At 39.2% G+C, this 17,810-nt stretch overlaps 1 protein-coding gene across 1 annotated transcript in view; it reads left to right on the top strand.

The window, feature by feature from the left end:
* The first annotated feature begins 2,748 nt into the window (after window positions 1-2,748).
* PKP2 (plakophilin 2) overlaps window positions 2,749-17,810 on the top strand; it is a 44,623-nt gene continuing 29,561 nt past the window's right edge. Inside the window, exons 1-3 of the mRNA XM_013127833.3 lie at window positions 2,749-3,041; window positions 10,540-10,652; window positions 12,615-13,309. Coding sequence (XP_012983287.2) covers window positions 2,828-3,041; window positions 10,540-10,652; window positions 12,615-13,309 — 1,022 coding nt within the window. The 5' untranslated portion in view covers window positions 2,749-2,827. The remainder of the gene's footprint in view (window positions 3,042-10,539; window positions 10,653-12,614; window positions 13,310-17,810) is intronic.

Raw genomic sequence — 17,810 nt, forward strand, 5'->3', positions numbered from 1 at the left:
ATACAGAAATACCTGGTTTTCTGATCTGCTGGACTCCATCAAACACTGCACAGAAAGCAAAAGGTTTTTGTATGTCATTCCTCGTCCCTTAGATACTATATGTATCATGATCTAATCTCTTTTTTCAAAAATCTAACGAAGAATCATCTATTGCAAACGCAATTCTTTCAGGGATAATCCCACATACGTTGCTTTGCATCTGCAAACGGCACTGGCAAACTATTTGCCTCTCAAAAGTTCCAGGTTTGGGGTTTTCATTTTTGTAATTCAGTTGAGAAGAGGGGTTAATCCAACATAAATCACCTTCAAGGAATTGCTAGTGATGGGGCAATCAGTTACATGATATTTTCTTCAGGTGAGAAAAAAGCCTTAATTAATTTCTATTTCAGGTCCTGGCTAAGCATTGTCTGAACTGCTGTGCAGGCAAAATTCTTTCTCTCTCCTTTCTCTCCCTCCCCATCCCCCTCACAAATCTTCCAGTCAGCACTCCTAGTTACGAAGAGAGAAACCTATCTCAGAAATCTCATTAAAGGTTTTAAAGCCCAGAGAAAAACTGCCTCTTTTTTTTTTCCCAAATGTCTCACAAGCACAAAAGTGTACATTCTTGTAAAATAAAGTTAATAACAATGCAAAAGTTCTTTCAACAGAGGCAATGTTGATGTGCCAAGAGACTGTAAACCTTGTCAGTGGCATCTCAGGACACCCACTACAAGAGTATTTTCTAAATCCTGAGTCAATTTCAGGTGTATTTTGTGCATGAAACCAAACTGGTTTCAACTATAAAAACTATCCAGAATTCAGGTTTGTGCTGGATTTCAGGAATGGAGAAGAGGGCAGGGGAAAGGAAGGGAGGAAATGTTTCACATTTTTTAGACTATTTTCTAATCTTCTCAGTGCTCCTCGCTCATACGTGCTGAGAATGTAGTATCTATTGTTTACTGGAACTGCTTTTGTGACTGTCTGTATGTCAGCAGAAGGGTCTAGCATAGTTTCTAACATAGTTTACATTCCTTCCTAGCTGTGATGTGTCTTCCCCATTGTTTTTCCTGCCTTATCCTGCCCATTCTTTTTTTTTTTTTCTTTGATTGGTTCGGTTTGTTTTTTTGTTTTTATCCTTACATTTTTATGCTACATTTTTCCCCTGACCATGGAAGTTCTGCCACATACCTCCAACTTCTTTCTCCCTGCAAATTCCCACTCCTCTTCCCCAGCTAGTACCCCCACAGCTTATCTCCAGCCTTCCTGCTCCCGTACATAACCTTTCCCATTTACAGGGAAAAAGCATGTCACTCCATTTCTCTTAACCAGTGAAACTATTCTCACATATCGTTAACGTGACCTCTCCTGTGATACGCCACGTTAGAACAAAAGGGGATGACATTAGCCAGACCAAGCGATGAGAAAGTCTAGAGCTCCCTCCCCCTCTTAAAGAAAAAAATGGAAGAGAGACAATGAGTAAATCAGGGGAAAAGGATTGTGGACTCCTCAGCATGGAGCCAGTTCCTCCCCCCCATTCCGAGTGTTTTCAGAATAAAGAAGGTGCCCCAGTTTCTTACAGTACAGTATATCCAAACACAAGGATTACCCCATTTTTTCCCCAGCCACACTATCCTCACTGCTGCTTAAAGTTCTGGTGAAAAACAAGCTACACCAGCTCTTTTTGAGTCCCTGCGTGCCTCTGAAATAGCAACACATGAAGTTAAAAGCCACATAAGTTTTCATTTGCTTTTAAGAAACATCAATTTCCCTTGTAAATACCTACATTTAGTTGGGGGGGGGGGGATTTTTTTTTTTTAAGTTTTAACCGTGCAACCCTGGATTGTGAACTTCTCTTTTTAAAACCTGCCCTTTCCTTTTCCCCAGACATTGCATGGTCCCTTTTTCCTCCTCCTTTCAACCCACTGTTGAGCAGAGTGCTTAACAGTAGCTCGAAGCTGTGTCCAGACATGGTGTGAGAACTTCAGCCTTCCTCTGGCTCAGACACTGAACTGTAGCTGGGTGTGTAAGAAACCACTTGTGGAAACACAGGCAGGCACACCTTTGTGAGTAGAGCCAGCCGGGCTTTTTTCAACTTCTAGCTGCTCGAATCCTTCACCATCACTTTACAACGAACAGGGAAAAGAAGGCTTCAGTTAATCTCTCTGCAAATCCTCAGGACAGCATGAATAAAAACCTCCAGAGAGCTGGGAAGCCCTACAAACCAGAAGCCCTACCCCCTGCGCACACAGTCCTGCCTGAAAGTTTAACCTTCACAGCAGGGACCAATTAAAGCAACTTCGCATCTTGTACTTCTAGGTTGAAACTTCTGTACACAAGCACAAAATGCAGTTCTGTGAAATACCAAAGTATCTTAAATACACAATATAATGTAAAGTACCTATAGGGGAAGATACATGAGGACAGTATATATTTATGCGTTTAAAACGTGTGCGCCTGTTTGTTCCCATGCGGGGTGGGTGTGCCACAAGAACCCGGTCTCCGGGCGGGTGCGGGACAAGGCGGCACAGCCGGAGCGTGCAGCTGAAGAGGGCCGGTGCGCCGGACCCTTCACCCCGGCGGAAAGGGAAGAGAAAGAGCAGGGAGGGGACGGGCAAACGGAGAGGAATGCGCGGCCCTCTCCTGCCCTGTCCCGGGAGGCAGCGGCGGGCGGAGCGGAGGGTGCGGGCAGTGCCTGGCACCTGCGCGGCGGGCGGGGCAGAGCCCGGGGAGGTGCTGAGTGCTGGGCCCGTCCCGGCCTTCAGCGGCTGAGACCCTGAGCTCGGGAGGCGGCAGCGGCGGCGGCGCAACAGGTTATCGGCGCGGAGCGGAGTGCGTCCCGGCTGTGCCCATGGCCGGCCGCGGCCTCGCCGCCGAGCAGGGCTACATCCGCACGGTGCTGGGCCAGCAGATCCTGGGGGAGCTGGACAGCTCCAGCCTGGCGCTGCCCTCCGAGGCTAGGCTCAAGCTCTCGGGCGGCCGGGCCGGGGAGGAGAAGGCGCTGCGCATCCAGCGGCAGGTCCAGCAGACGCTGGCCAGGAGGAGCCGGAGCTCCCTGTACAACGGTAAGTGCCTGTCCCCGACCCCTCTGCGCTGTGTGGAGATGGCGGGAGCACGGGAAATGGACCAGAGGTGAGATCCGAGCCAGCCGTGGATGAGCGCAGCCGTGTCCGTGGCTTTCCCGGCCCCCGGAGGAAGCTTGGGGCAGCCGCGGTACTGGTCACTGGGCTTTTCCGGGTTTGGCAGAAAACGCTGGGTCGGTCTCTTCTTCCCTTTCTTTTTTCCCACCCAAGTAATTCAGAAGTTTCTCCCTGCCAAGCGGCATAACTAGAGTGAGTGCCGGGGGCTGCTCCCGGTTCACCGCTGCCGGGGGAAATAGGCGAGCCAAAGCTCTCCTAATCATGCAGCCGGTTACTGGGCTTGTTTTAGTACTTTAGCTTCACCTGCTGGCCCTGTTTGCGAAATTAAATGGGAATAAATATAGGAAATGTTTGTCCTTGTTCACTTCCAAATAATAATAATTTAAAAAGAACTAAAAGAAAGTTTGAAAAAGTAACTCTAGGAAAGGCGTGGCTGGGAAACATTGACTGATAACACTACCAGGTATTATTTACCCTGTTCCTTGATGTGCATGATAAAAATTTATGTCAATCAATGCTTGCTTCTGTGATCCTGTAGCCAGAGGGCAAGACCCGTCATTGAGGTCCATGCAGCCATGCCTTCCACCCCAGCCAGGGTCCAACTGCAATGACAGACACACATGCACAGGGTGACCTTGTCAGGAGCTGAGGGTTAAAAGGCAAGCTGCTCAAGAGGTTTCATCTTAACTATCAATGGTGAAGAGATACGTTGTTATCAAAGTAAAACCTCATGATAAAAACTTTAATCTTGTTTTTAAATAGGAAGATATGACTGACCTATAGTCTGTATAACCTCTTGCTGTCGTTAAGGAAGCTGTCACATTTCATTTCCAAAAAGCTGCTATCCAAAGGTCTTTAAATTTGTAAATTTCTATTTGTTAATTTTATTTGTAAATGTAATATTTGTATACTTCACTCATCTGTCTTGTCAGCAGAGGAATGTTTCTTTGTACCCTCAGCTGGCTTCTATCTAAAAAATGCCAACAGTGTGGACATGGACATACTCTGGTCAGAAAAATCAGGTATACAAATCACACAGTTACATACAGCTGTGCAAAGGGCAGCTGCACATGCAAGTCCTTAACTTGTCTGCTCTCAAATGAGATTTCTAAACACTTTTTGAGTAACTTAATTTTTTTTTCTCTCAATAGAGAGCCTAGGAAATGCTTTTTAAGCAATTGTTAATAAATTATATGGTGTCTTGAACCTGAGATCATGTCCCTAAATCATCCATAAAACTCTATGGAGACAAAGTTCCCGTCCTCCTAATGTGTCTTAACTTCTCTGGGAATACATTAAGAGGCCTGATGGATTTGGAGATAGTTGCCTTGGTTTGCTTTGTTTTTCTAAAGTCAAGTATCTGAGCCCTTTGCATTTCTGAGATACCAAAACTTTTAAGCTTCAGGATCAGGAGTGGCATATGATATGGTTACCTGTATTGTTCATATATTAAATGATCTTTTTCTTCTTTCAAATGTGTTCTTGTGCCCAACTCACCATACATTTTTCAGTCCCAGTGCAAAACGTAAGAAAAATAAATGGAACTGGAGTATATTCCATTTATTTATACATAAATAATAATGTATATGTATATCTATCTATCTGTATCTTAAATATCTATATACCATGAATCAAATGCCTATCATGTATTTAACATGTTGACTTTCCTGAAAAATACACAGAGGTGTCTCAGTATGCTTTCTATATAGATTTCCTCGAACTTTGACTAGCCTTTGGGAAACACATGAATTCTTATATGCAGGGTACTTTTAAAAATATGCACTTCTACATGCAAAAACCTCACTTTCTCTGAATTATATTGGTTTTCTAGATATGTTTACCAAGGGTCCCATATTGTTTGCAGTGCAGGAAAGATTATACAGATTTAGAAGGAGCAGGAGCAGGCCCTTGTGATATAACTGGCCTATCTGTAGGAGTAGTTCAGACTCTATTCAGCAAGGTACTTAAGCACATACCTAACCAGCGTATTCATATACATGCCTAAATTTAGCCAAGCACATAACCACTGGGTATGAAAAATCAGTTGTAGTAAAGGTCTTACTCAGTATCATTTGTACACACCCATTTTTCACTGACGGTACTGGAAGCTTTGAAGCTGCAGGAAGTACTTTGTCAGGCAGCATAATTTCTCCTTAGAGTTTCAAATTAAAGGTGTCTGCTTAGCCTTCAGCATTACCTTTAAATGGAAAAACATCTTTTTGCCTCCTCCCCTCATGTTGTTTGCTGCTTCATGCTCTTTCCTCCCCTTTTTTGAGAGTGTATTTCTTCTTTCTTATAAAGAAATTCAGCTTATCCTAGGATGATTTGAGGATTGTACCTGCTGCCAAATGAAGTTATGTTCTGCTTCAACTCTTTCCAAGACTTAGTCAAATGTCGTTAATAGGTTTTCAAACAGTAGTTTAACAACAGCTGTAACTTTTCCAGTTCAGCAGTTGCTGAACCTTTATAAATTAAAAATTATGCTGCCCTCAGAAATTCTGAACAACTACAGCAGCTGTGTCAAATTTTGAAATTCTATTTAAGGATGGAAATGGAATGGCAGATAGTTTGGCCTTATCAAAGAAAAATGGCATTCAGAATCATATTACCATAATGACTAGTGTTTTTCAGCTTGCTTATATATGAGGCAACACTACTGATTATTTTGTGCACTCTGTTAAACCTTATTCTTGCCTCTGATCTTGTTCATTTGATTTTTATTTTTTTTTTATTAATTTGTGGTATTTCTGTTTATTGAATTTAATGCCTGGACTATAAATCCTACTTTTCTGTACATCCTTATCAGTTCCATTGTAAAAAATGACGGCAGAATTGAGTAATATACCATACAAAACCAAACGGCCTGATAAACTGCTGTCTGTGTAAAGATTCTTTCTCTAACACAGAGTTTTATAAACACAGTGTGTTTATGAAAAACAGAATTAAAACTTCTGTGATTTCCAAGTCAACGGGATCAAATGCAAGATGGTTACAAACAGAGCCTTATTTATTTTTTTATGTTTCTTTATTTCTAAAATACTTAGTAGCATTTTTTGTTAAAATAGCTTGCTTTTAGGAATTTGGGGGAGTATTCAATCTTTAGCCTTCTATTTTGCAAAGTTACTTTGTATTGATTTTCTGTTTATAACTTTGTGGAAAAGGGAAGCAGAAAAATTCCTTGTTGGTGACTTCCACTCTTTTTTGGTTTCATAAAATTCCTCACCTCTGCTTCCTGAGCCAGCAGAAATCCTTTTCTTAAATTTGAGCACTAGTGTAAATATACTGACCAGTACAAAGTAAAACGGTTGGAAAAGCTCCTTTGGGACTAGGCATGTGCTGGCAGAGTGATGAAGGAGCATGATCAAGAAGAAGGCTCTCTGCTTCCTAGATTAAGTGATTCAGTGAAGTTTTTTATGTGCTATTCTTTAATGTCACCATCTCAGTCCATTGTGAGTGGTGGAATACAAAAAAGGATTGAAAGATGACAGTCTAGGAACACCAAGGCGTCTCGGCTGAGGATATAATCCCCACCAGCCCTGAGCAAGAATGGTCAACGGGTACTCAGCAGGTGGGCACTCGGTGCATGAAAATATCACAGTCCTTAAACAGACTTCTATGTACAGGCTACAGCTACACTGATGCCTGCAGTGAGGGGTTTAAAGCCAAAATTTATCTTTCATGGTAACCATTCAAATACAAAAGCACTGGAAAAGACAACCCATAGTTGATGCTGTGCATGATTTAAGGGGAATTTGATACACCTAACTCCTTAATTGAGGATAATTATCTTTTTTCATAGATCATATATCTTAGAGATGCCTCTTGTCATTGTTGTTTTTGAAAGCCAAGCAAACAGGAGATTGATCTGTCTGCAGCCATAGGCAGTGATTTCTGGGGAGGAACTTGCAGGGTCTTTGGAGGTGTTTGACCTGTCATGTCCAAGGGAACAAAGGGGCCTTGAGAAGAGCCTCTGTGAAGACTTATGAGAGTTTTGCTCAGTCATTTGTACAGTCTCCCTCCTGATAGCATATTTTTTCAGGTCTCAAAATTTTGTCAAAACTATTGCAATATCAAAGTTATTTTTGTACGACTTTTTTTGTAGGCATTTAGCAGAGTGAAGGGTTTAGTATTCCTCTTCCACTGACCACAATCAAAATGTTCCTGGGCTGCTTCAGGTCATACTGACAGGGGAGAGGGAGACTATGATTAATGATTCCGCTCAATTGCCCACACTTGGGTGTCTGCTGCTGTCCTAGATGCCTGTGTTTTCCAAAATATCCTCATGGGTTGACAGACATGACACAGGGCCTGCAGGAAACCCACCCTTTCCTTGACTGGCCTCTCAAATAGCATTTGTTCCCTATCAATGAGTAACTGAATCTCGTGCATGTTTTCTGAAGAGAAAGTTTTTTTTGAGACTTAAAGCACTGAGTCTTACAGTTAGAAAATATTAATCCTAACAGTAAATGAAACCATTATATATATACATATATATGTATATATATTTAATCATTAATGTTTTTTCTTTTTCTTTATTTTTGTTCAAACCACTGCACTGGGTGTATAAGAACAGTTTCTAACTATATTGAACAAACCTGAGATGTGGGAAAGAAATGTATGGTTTTGCAATATGATGGAAATTATCTGAAGGAAGCCTTACTGGCAGAGGCAAGTTTTTATCAGTTCACCTGTTCTGCACATCATAACTAATGGAAAGACACAGCATTTCAGTTATCCCTTTTTCCTTTAACACACTGATTTTTGGCACAAGTAAACAGTACACAGCAAAAGATTAACATTTTATATCTGCCTAATAAATCTACAGGGAAAATGCTGGCAAAATAACTCACTGATGTGGTAAAAGCAAGCAAGAGATACTGTAAATTCAAAGTGAAATTCCATAAACCAACATGTACAGTTTTTCTCTGAAATACAAAAATGCTTTCTGACTTTTTCAGAGGGAGACTGAAGGTTAAAGAAAGAGGACTACTTGAAGATAACGGAGTGTTGCAACTTTTGATTGACTGTATTTTGCTTTTGAAGAGGAAACTGTTAGATACATGGCTTATCTTCAACTAGTTCATGGACAGCCTTGTTATTTTTAAATTTGTTTAGTAAAGACAGGGAATTTAGAGTTGTCAAAAGCATGCACAAATTACTCGTTCAAAGGATTTTTATGCTCTAAGTAGATAAATAGCTGAGAGTATTTTCCTGTCAAGTAAACTGGACAAAAAGTGCTAACTATGAAGAAACAGAAATGTACATGTATTTCTATCTAAAGACTTATTTTTTGGAAGTACTTAAACATGTAACAATGAATAAAGTTAATATTCAAAAAGCAGGCACAAGTGATAGCCTAAGATGAAGTCTTATTGGGCACCTGAAATAATGCATTGATATGGGGATTATATTATACAATGAGAGATTTATATGAATTTGTAGATTTTCAATGTCAGTGTATGTTGGCAGGGATGTTTTGCAGTGAAAAACAATGGTTTTCTTTCTTTCTCATGTACTTGGGTAACCCTTGGGCTATGGTAACCTTGTAATGTCATGAAGGAATTATTGCAATCCAAATCATGAGTTTGACCAAGCTGCATCATTCCAGTCAGATGACGCAAAGTTACTGTGAATGTGTCTTGACAAATCAGTTAATACATGTTTAAATCTGTCTTTTATGGCAGAAATGAAAGAATTGGAAAGTATGTTTAAATAAGCAAAATAACTGCAAAGTATGATTGAATTAAGCCTCAGATTGCTGTAGTCTGCTATTACATGGTATTGTATTATACTATATTATACACAAATTTGGGCTTATCCAAGTAGCTGTGTGCTAGTAAGAATCATTCATAAGTTATTCTTGTTACATGAGTCTCTTCTTTATTTTCATCCTTGTGAAGTCCTCTACTAACTGTGGGCAGTAAGGATCAAAGACACAGGTGTACTGGAGTTCCTAGGAATACCCATGTACGTCTAACTATGAACATTAACCAAAAGCTTCAGCGGTTTAGCATACATACACCAGGTGCTTTCAAAAATCCCAGCAGGCACTTGCCTGCATGTTTTTGACACCTGGATTTGCAAGATCATATGACTACTGCTATTTTTGGGAAGTGGAGGCTTAAGTAATTTGACCAAGTTAATGATTTGTTCTTTAGATTTCTTTTTTCCGTATTATCTTAGGTAATATCTGCTACTTTGAAAATTCACAGCCAATTAACTTCTTGATTGACCACTGTTATTTTTCAGCATAAATTTCTGTAGCATATACCATCCCCATTTATGACTGATTTGACGTATGTCTTGCCTTCAACTTCAGTTCCACCTTTTTAAACCTGTTATTTGTATTCCTATATGCAGGTTCTCATAGTAACACAGGAAACCCATGAATAAGTATTTCAGCAGTGTCTGTTGCTTTAAAAAAAAACTAAAAATAAAAGCGCTTCTTTCATGTTTTTGTTTGGTTTTTAAGTAAAGAAGAATGCAGTATTAGTGGAAGAAATAATCACAACACACTTCTATTTTCAATGCTAAATCACGTGAAAAAAAAGAATCAGAGCAGATACACTGTGGATCTTCTACATCATTTGTAGGATCAGTAAATTTTTCAGGTGCAGATTTGAAGTGTTTTAAACAGCGCTACTTTGCAGCATTATATGCCACCTGCCTCCATGTGGCACAGAATTTATTCAAGGACTTGTTTTGCTCTTGGGTGAAGCTCTGAGATTAGTGAAGCATTACTCGCCCCAGTATATTGTCATTGCAGTAGCATGTAAGGGAGAAGAAGCATGAGCAGTTGAGGTAGACAACTATGAAATAAAGTTTATACTCAGTGTATGCTATTTGTTTGCAATGGTACATTGTGAAATTTGCACCTCTAGGGTGCATATTAAGAGGTATACACATGAACCCATTATTTCACATCTACAATCTATAATCTACAGCTGCAATATTTTAATTTCTTGTGTACTGTGCATGTTACAATCAGCCTTTAATGTAAACCACTCATATATATTCAAAGTGGTTATCATGGAAAATAAATGTTCTTAGTAGCTGCTCAGTCATGCCATTTATCAGTACTTAATAATCTGTCATTATCTGAGATATTTAAAATATCTTGCTTTGTTAAAACATTTTTCATTAAATAGCTACATGAACAACAAGACTTCTAAAAGTTAAAAATACATCCTAGGTAAAATAAAAACAAAACTGAAAAAATGTATTCTCAGAAAGCTTTGTTGAGCCATGTTTTCCATGTGACACACGAAATGCAAACATCTTTCCATTATTTCCTTATCTTGATTTTCAGCTTATATATGTTAATGGCAATGTAGACTGTGACATTTCCCAAGTACTGAAATCTGTCCTTTTTAACATTATCATGTTTTGTTAAAATCTTGCTAATATTAGATTTTGGTTACAGGAAGTTTGCACCGTGCATCCAGTGTTCCAGAGCGTGTCTATAACATGGGGATGACTGAAAATGATTTTGCACCAAGAACTCCTTATGGTTTCTCTTATTACCAGTCAAACCAGGTGAGGAAAACAAGGCAATGAATAGAAGTAAATATAATAGCATGTGCATAATATTTTGTTTTTACCAGAAATAATAGCATGTAGATGATGCTTCAGGGTTTGCTTCCTTGTTTGTTAGCTTTTTAAAGACAAAAATGAGGTTTTTACAACTGATATCTATTAATGCTTTCCCCCTTTCCAGTGATTTCTGAGCCCAGTGATTTGATTTAACTCAGTCGCAAAGATGGGCTTGTTGCAATCCTGTTGGGTTTGTGAGAATTGGCATTGAGGTAGAAAACGAAAAACCATATGAACACCCCACTAAGGCCAAGGCTGTGACAAGTCAGATCTTTATCCATCCCACCAAGCAGCAGGTCAGTCAATACTTTGGTGGCTTGAAGCTAGGGCCATGGTGCCGCTGTTGGAAGCCAAAGAGTTGGAGGTTGCTAAAGGAAGTCCAGCATTCCTGCAGGGTAAATAATGACTTGGACAGGAGCTTGAAATGTGGTGAAAGAGCTTAAGGAATTAAGCATCCAAAACCATGGGAAAACAGATTGCTTTATTTTCATGAGGACAGGTAAGAGTGTTCCTTATTTAAAATAAACTTGTAAAATATTTTAGCGTTACAAGAACTTCAGCAGTACAGTCCTTGCAATACAATGGTGTTTCTAAATGGTGTAATCATAAATGCACTTGTTATTTTGACCAGCTTTCTTTGGGTTCATGGCCTGACAGCTAAGATAAATAATTGGCTTTCTGCAGGGTTTGTGACAGAGCTCATAACTGGTATGAACCTTTTTAGGGAGCAGCTCTATGGCTTGGAAATCAGCACATAGCTCAGTAGCAACTCTGCTGCATGATCATTAGTAAACTGAAAGCAATTCTGCTTGAGAACATAAATATTTATTTAGTAAAAAACTTTATTATGGGGGAAATTCTTTCTTGATTTCAGATTACTCAAGAATGGCTTATTTGCCTTAAAGTTTCTGACCAGTTTATGAAGCAGCTCTGACTCTGTATGGAAAGAGAGCCATTTCCTTCAGTGTATTACCTTCTGTGTCCTTCTATCTTCTGTTCTCACCTATCATCTAGTCCGTAATATTTGAGATTAAATCCTTTTTTCTAGAAGTGAGCAACAAGAGGGAAACTGGATGAGACATAGGAACCACAAGAAAGTACTAGTTTTCAGGGGGGTGGGGAGGGAGGGAACAGGGGGGAGAGAAGTGGGAAAGAGGGAGACTATTTGTCCCGTGTGAAAGTCAGGATATGGAAAATATCCTTGCATAGCTTTTGTAGAATAAACATTGGATATCAATGATGCTTGCCTCAGCCTTCTAGTTTCAGCAACCTTTATCCATTCTGTGAGTTGAATATCGCCCTTAGTAACTCCTCAGCAGTTAAACTGAAGGATTTGAGCCTGACAACTATCTGTTAAGCACTGTCTCTTCGATTCATAACTCACGTAAGCTTCTCAGTTTACTTTAAAAATTGCCTTTAGAATTACAAAACTTCAATACAACATGGAAATGGAATACAGGGGGCTTTGATTTATGTCTGGATGCCACTGTGCTTACTGATTTAAGCAAAAAAAAAAAGGCCATGATGATTTGTTTTAATAGCAGACGTGGGTGTTAATACCCAAGGAGTTTCAAATTGAAACTACAATATTAATAAGCAGACTGTTCACTGCTAGGCATAATTGACTTAAACACCTATTTTGAGTTAATGACAGAAGCTTAGATGCTTAGACTTTGTCTGCTAATGTTTAGACTGTACTACTTCCTGCTTTCATTAGGCAGATACAAATAAGTGTTGCAGAATCCCCATACACAATTTTGGTGAAGATCACTTTCTGTTTTCTGGTACTGACAGCAGACCTTAGAATTTCCATGTTTACTTTTTTTGTTTGGTTTCTTAGCTATTAATCCTAATTCTGTGATCTTACTGTGACTCCTGTTGTGTTCTTTTATGCACCTTGAACAGGTTGTCTCACCATCCTCTTATACAAATGGCTGTGGGACAAGGTTTGCTTACAAAACAATGGAAGAGAGAGCTCAAAGGCAGCCTCTGAAGAGGCTAGAGGTTTCACCGCAGCAAAGTCCTGAAAGACTGGCATATGTGTCCAGTGATTTTCACTATGATGGAGGAATTCCAACTGGATTCTCCATGAGGCATGGAGATAACAGGAGACCCAACGGGACTGTCCCACCAAGATATGCTCGGTCTGAGATTGTTGGTTACACTCTTCGTGATTCAGTGAGCAGGGGACGCTCTTTTAAGAGACATTCCCACATGGGGGCTGTTAATGATGCAGTCCTTGATGGTGTTTACCCCAGCCCCACTGTACCTCTCTACCATCAAGCAGGCAACAGTCGCAGTATGTCCAACCTTTTGGAGAAAGAGAACTACCTGACCTCGGGCAGTGCAATGGGACAAGTGAGATCACCAGTTGCTTCCCGTTTTGGATCTCAGAATAGGCAGTCTTTAAGGTCCAACTGGTACCAAACTACTTTCAGAAGCACACAGACCAGGAGGGAAGCTTCCCAGCCAGCTTCAATAGCCAGTGTTGCTGCAGAAACAGATGGGAAGAGGATGCCATTGACAGCTGCTGTGGCAGCAGCTGGGAGAAATGGTTTCCTGCAGAGTGAACAAGTCACCATCAATGGCTCTCAGCTGGGGTAAGCACAATGCAGGATCTGCTTTGATTTTGGGGTGTCACAGCTGGAAGGAATCTATTTGTTTAAAAAGAGAAAGTAAACTGACAGCATGTGGTTCAGCAGCCAGCAACAGTGTATGAAATGTCAGTGCAGAGGATGCAGAAAGTAGATTTGCTTTTAAGAATCCACTTCCAGTGCAGCAGGAGAAAGGGAGATAAAAATGTTAGTGTACGTACATACTGCAGGGTCCATGCCTCCTACTCTGGTTTGCTGGAGTTTACCTTTTTGCCAAGAGTTGAACAATTTTACAAGGAGACATGAAGTATTCAATGAGTAATTTACAGCCTAAATCAAAATTGCACTAATGTACTGACAAATTTTGTGCTTGTAAGAAACCAGATGATTTTGGCACTAGTTCTCACAAGAATAGGTCAGAAACCCACCAGTGAAGCAGCTTTAGGCAGATTGACAATTTCCAGTTAAAAAATTCTTCATGGTTTCAAGGAAACTTCTTATTTTTTATTAACTTCAGTTAAGACACAGGCAGAAATTTCTCTTAGCCCTGTAGCACCATCCTTCCCTAGAACAAATGTAAACTGCTCTGAATATCAGGACCGCAGAGCTGCTTATTACCATGAGATTCTACGTGCTCTGAGGACAATATCTGAATTTGAAGCCCAGGTAGCTCCATGGCAGAAATCCCTAAAGCTTTCCTCAGATTTCAGGAAAATTGTTTAAAACTTTGCAAAAAAAATCTTTTTTTTTTTTCTTTTTGTTCTTTTTTTCCCTCCAAAATTACCTTTTTTCCCCCTGAAATTCCCTTCCAGAGAAAATTTCAGACTGTCTACAATCAATTTTATTTTCAAAAGAGAAAATTTATCAGTGCTGAAATTCCCCTCAGGAGTGAATAGTTTTTTTTAATTTTAGAATAATTCTGAATGTTTCCAGGGCTCTCCAGGTTCAATGGACAAAATAAACCATTTAGTAAGCAGTAGATGGTTACTTGAACTATTTATTGTGGTTTCCATTGTTTTCATATTCCAGATAGGATCCCAAGGTTTCTTGTGTAAGTAAATAATGGTGTAATTTGCAACAGTGTTATTAAGAAATCTTTCTTTTTCCATAACTGTGTAGCTGTTAAGTTCATTTTTCTGAAGGTGACCTTTCTCCTTTTCGTACCGTATGAGGTGAGGCATCATCTGATATCGCTGCTATCAAAGATCAGCTATTTTCTGTCATGAACTTCATGTTTTGTGTTATGACTAGATTTACAAACATACAGTCTTTTGTCCACATCTCATCTGAATTGAATCTTTAACCTCAGGGTGATAGAGAAGTTAATATATCTGATATTTGTGATGTGACTCTGAAGTTTTCAGTCTTTACAGCAAATGAGTCCAGAAAAAATGGCTGAGAGCTCACAACAGCTGAAGATTTGGGAGTAATAATGTTGAAAAAAGGTACCTGGGAGGACTTTGTTTCTCAATAAGACAATTTACAGACAGGCATATATCCCATTGGCTGAATAATCTACTTAACTTCAACCATCCATTCCTGGATGCATTTCAGAGCTACAACCAGCAATTTTGATATGTAATTCTGTGTAGGAGCAATTTTGGTTCTTTTGCAGGTGCAGACATTGGAGTCTGGTTGCCTGAGTGCGCAAACATCAGCCAAAGTGTTTTTCCTGCATGCAGATGTAAACATCTATCTTCAGTCATTGTGCAAGTGACTTGCTTGAGACCATACTGAGCTTAGGTGGAAGATTTCTGACCTAATGGAAATTTTTGACAACATAATAACTGAAGTGCCAGTTTTTAAGTTCAGCTTTTACTGGAAATTACACAGGAAAGCAATTTGAAGTGCTGTGAAAGCCTCTAAAGTTCGTATTACAGACATTTACAGATTTCTTTTATCTCAGTACTTCTATTTAATTTACTTGTACATATCTTGGTTAGATTTTTCAAATGTCCTAGGTTATACTTTAGTTCCATAGCTAGGTTTTGGGGGAAGCAAGGGACTCTTTGTTCTGCCTGAAGTTTAAAAAAATTCTTTGTAAAATATAATAGCTTATGGTAGTGAAGAGGCTGGTAAAAAAAAAATGTAAGTTACAGTTCTAAATGAGAATTGAACCACTAGATTATTAAATGATGAGGAAGAAACTATAGCCATTTTAGTTGACTGAAAACAGTAGCTGTTTCACATTATGTAATAACGTGGATGGTACCCACATACATCATTACTGTTTTCAAACATCTGAAATACACATTTAATTTGTAATTCTCACCACTGGAAGGGCTGGATGCAGAAGTCCTGTTTTGGGTGTAGTACATTCTGGTTCATCTACATCTAGCTACTGCACAGTTTAATATATAATTAAGTATTTAAAACATAAGAGACATAATTTTACTTTGTGGTATACACTGCTGTCAAAACAGAGATATTTCACTGAAGTCCATCATTTCAGCACTAGTACAATAATTTCTTCTGACAAGACTTCTCAGTTTAAGAAGTTAGTAGAGACTTTCAAGTTTCTTGTTAATTCCTGTTCTCCTTGATTTTAAGGTTGCATTATCTGAGATATTGCTCACTTACCTGTTGCTCCGTTAATAATGGAAAGTGGGGAAAAGATAAGCCTTGGTTTCCTGAATAATTTGATTTTTCCAGAAAATTGTCCCTTTTCATGCAGATCACAATTTAGGTCTTTCCAAGGCTAATTAAGAAGATGTAGAATAGTTGTTTAAGGTTAAAGAGAAGCAGTGGACTACCTATGTATAGTATTTGGTATACATATAAAGGTATTTTCAAACTTTCTGTAGAAAAATTAGCTCAGGCTATCTAATCAAAGTAGAACAGTCAGAATGTAGAGATGCTTTCTCAGTATCTTCTGGTAAAGTGAAGCAGTTAAAAGCATTCTCATGCCAAGGGCTTAGGAAAGAGAGAGATTCAACCTGAAGTTGTCTGGAAAAAAAAATGCTTACAGAATCTGACCTCTAAATATGCTGTCACATAATTATTAGACAACACAGTGTTTATATCCCAAATATGTTATAGTCCAGCAATTAAAGTGAAGTCAAAACTTGTCAGATCATTGTTCTGTTTAACCACCATTGCCTAAATGACCATCTGTTTGTTATCATTATGCATACTAATCAGCTATGTAGCTATTTAGATTGCCTGTAAATGTTTTGAGGGTAGGATGGAACAATTGCATCAGATTCTATGTTGACAGGAATTACAGTGCTGCAACCACACCATTGAGGATCAAGGATTATATTACATCCTTTATTACTCTAAGATAAAACAATAAATGTTGTTTTTACCTAACAAAAAGCAATCATACTATGACAGTGCAGAACATTAGAGAAAGATTTTGACTGCGGCACATGAAGAAGCAGCAGCCATGAACGGCTAACTAGCTCTGGTGAATGGTCTCAATACACACTCAGAAATTTGGGCTTTGGCTCTACATGTGCCAATGACTGCTGATGGACTTTTACTGCTCAGGGCCATCTTTGGTATTCTGAGGCTGAGTTCCCACATAGATTCTCTGGTGTCCCATTAGGGATCAGCTCATACAGCAATCTTGATCTTGGGAAGTGCATGGGGAGAGTCCTTTGCTGTTTGCTAGTCACTGAAATGATTAAAAATTTAATACATTGGAAATACCTGCCACTCTGTAGAAGGCAACTGAATTTGGTCAAAGGGCTCTAAATTTATTTCAGTGACTAATAGGCAGGTAGGCATGCACACATGTGCACATATATAACATCGTCTTAAGACCCTTGTTGATCTGAGAAACATGACCCAATCTTGAAAAGCCTGTTTTCCTCTCCCATTTTAAAGAGAGTAAAAAGAAGAAATGTGATCTGGCTTTTTTTCTATCACTCATTGTTCAAGATCTTTAAATAAGTTTCTGGTTGGTACATCCGACTTGCAACTCAGCTTAACTTAGTAACTGCTTTGTTTTAAATCTGGGCTGAAGTAAACTTTGAAAATCTGGAAGCTGTAAACATTGCTGTATCAGAGCCCAGGGGACTAGAGATATTAACCATCATTCTGTCTAATTTAACTTTTATTTAATCACTCCATTGACTTCCTCAACTTACTGCCCCCTTCATTTCATCTTTGTCTTGTACAAGCTTGTACAAGCATGCCTTGGCACCTACAGATGTAGTGTATTTGCCCAAAACACTAACTCAGAGGAGGGAGAAGACATGAAATAACATTATTTATACCAGAGGGAAATACAAAAGCAGGTAGAAACCTTAGGAGTATAATTTCATTTGAAACAGGTGCATCAGAATTGTTCTTCACCTCTTTGCTGTCCTTGCAGCCATACTGTCTTTTGCCTTAGCAGAAGCAAGCAGCAGATGTTGATTTACAACATAGCTGGCAGGAAAAAATCCAAAAACAACCATTTTTGTTCTCAGTATCAAACCATTTTGTAATTCATTTTTCTGAACATTGTTTATTATTTGATCTTTTTGCTTAGTTTTTTTTTTAAAGGCAAAAAAAAAAA

This window comes from Melopsittacus undulatus, chromosome 5 (assembly GCF_012275295.1).
Source record: "Melopsittacus undulatus isolate bMelUnd1 chromosome 5, bMelUnd1.mat.Z, whole genome shotgun sequence".
In the NCBI taxonomy this organism is placed as follows: Eukaryota; Metazoa; Chordata; class Aves; order Psittaciformes; family Psittaculidae; genus Melopsittacus; species Melopsittacus undulatus.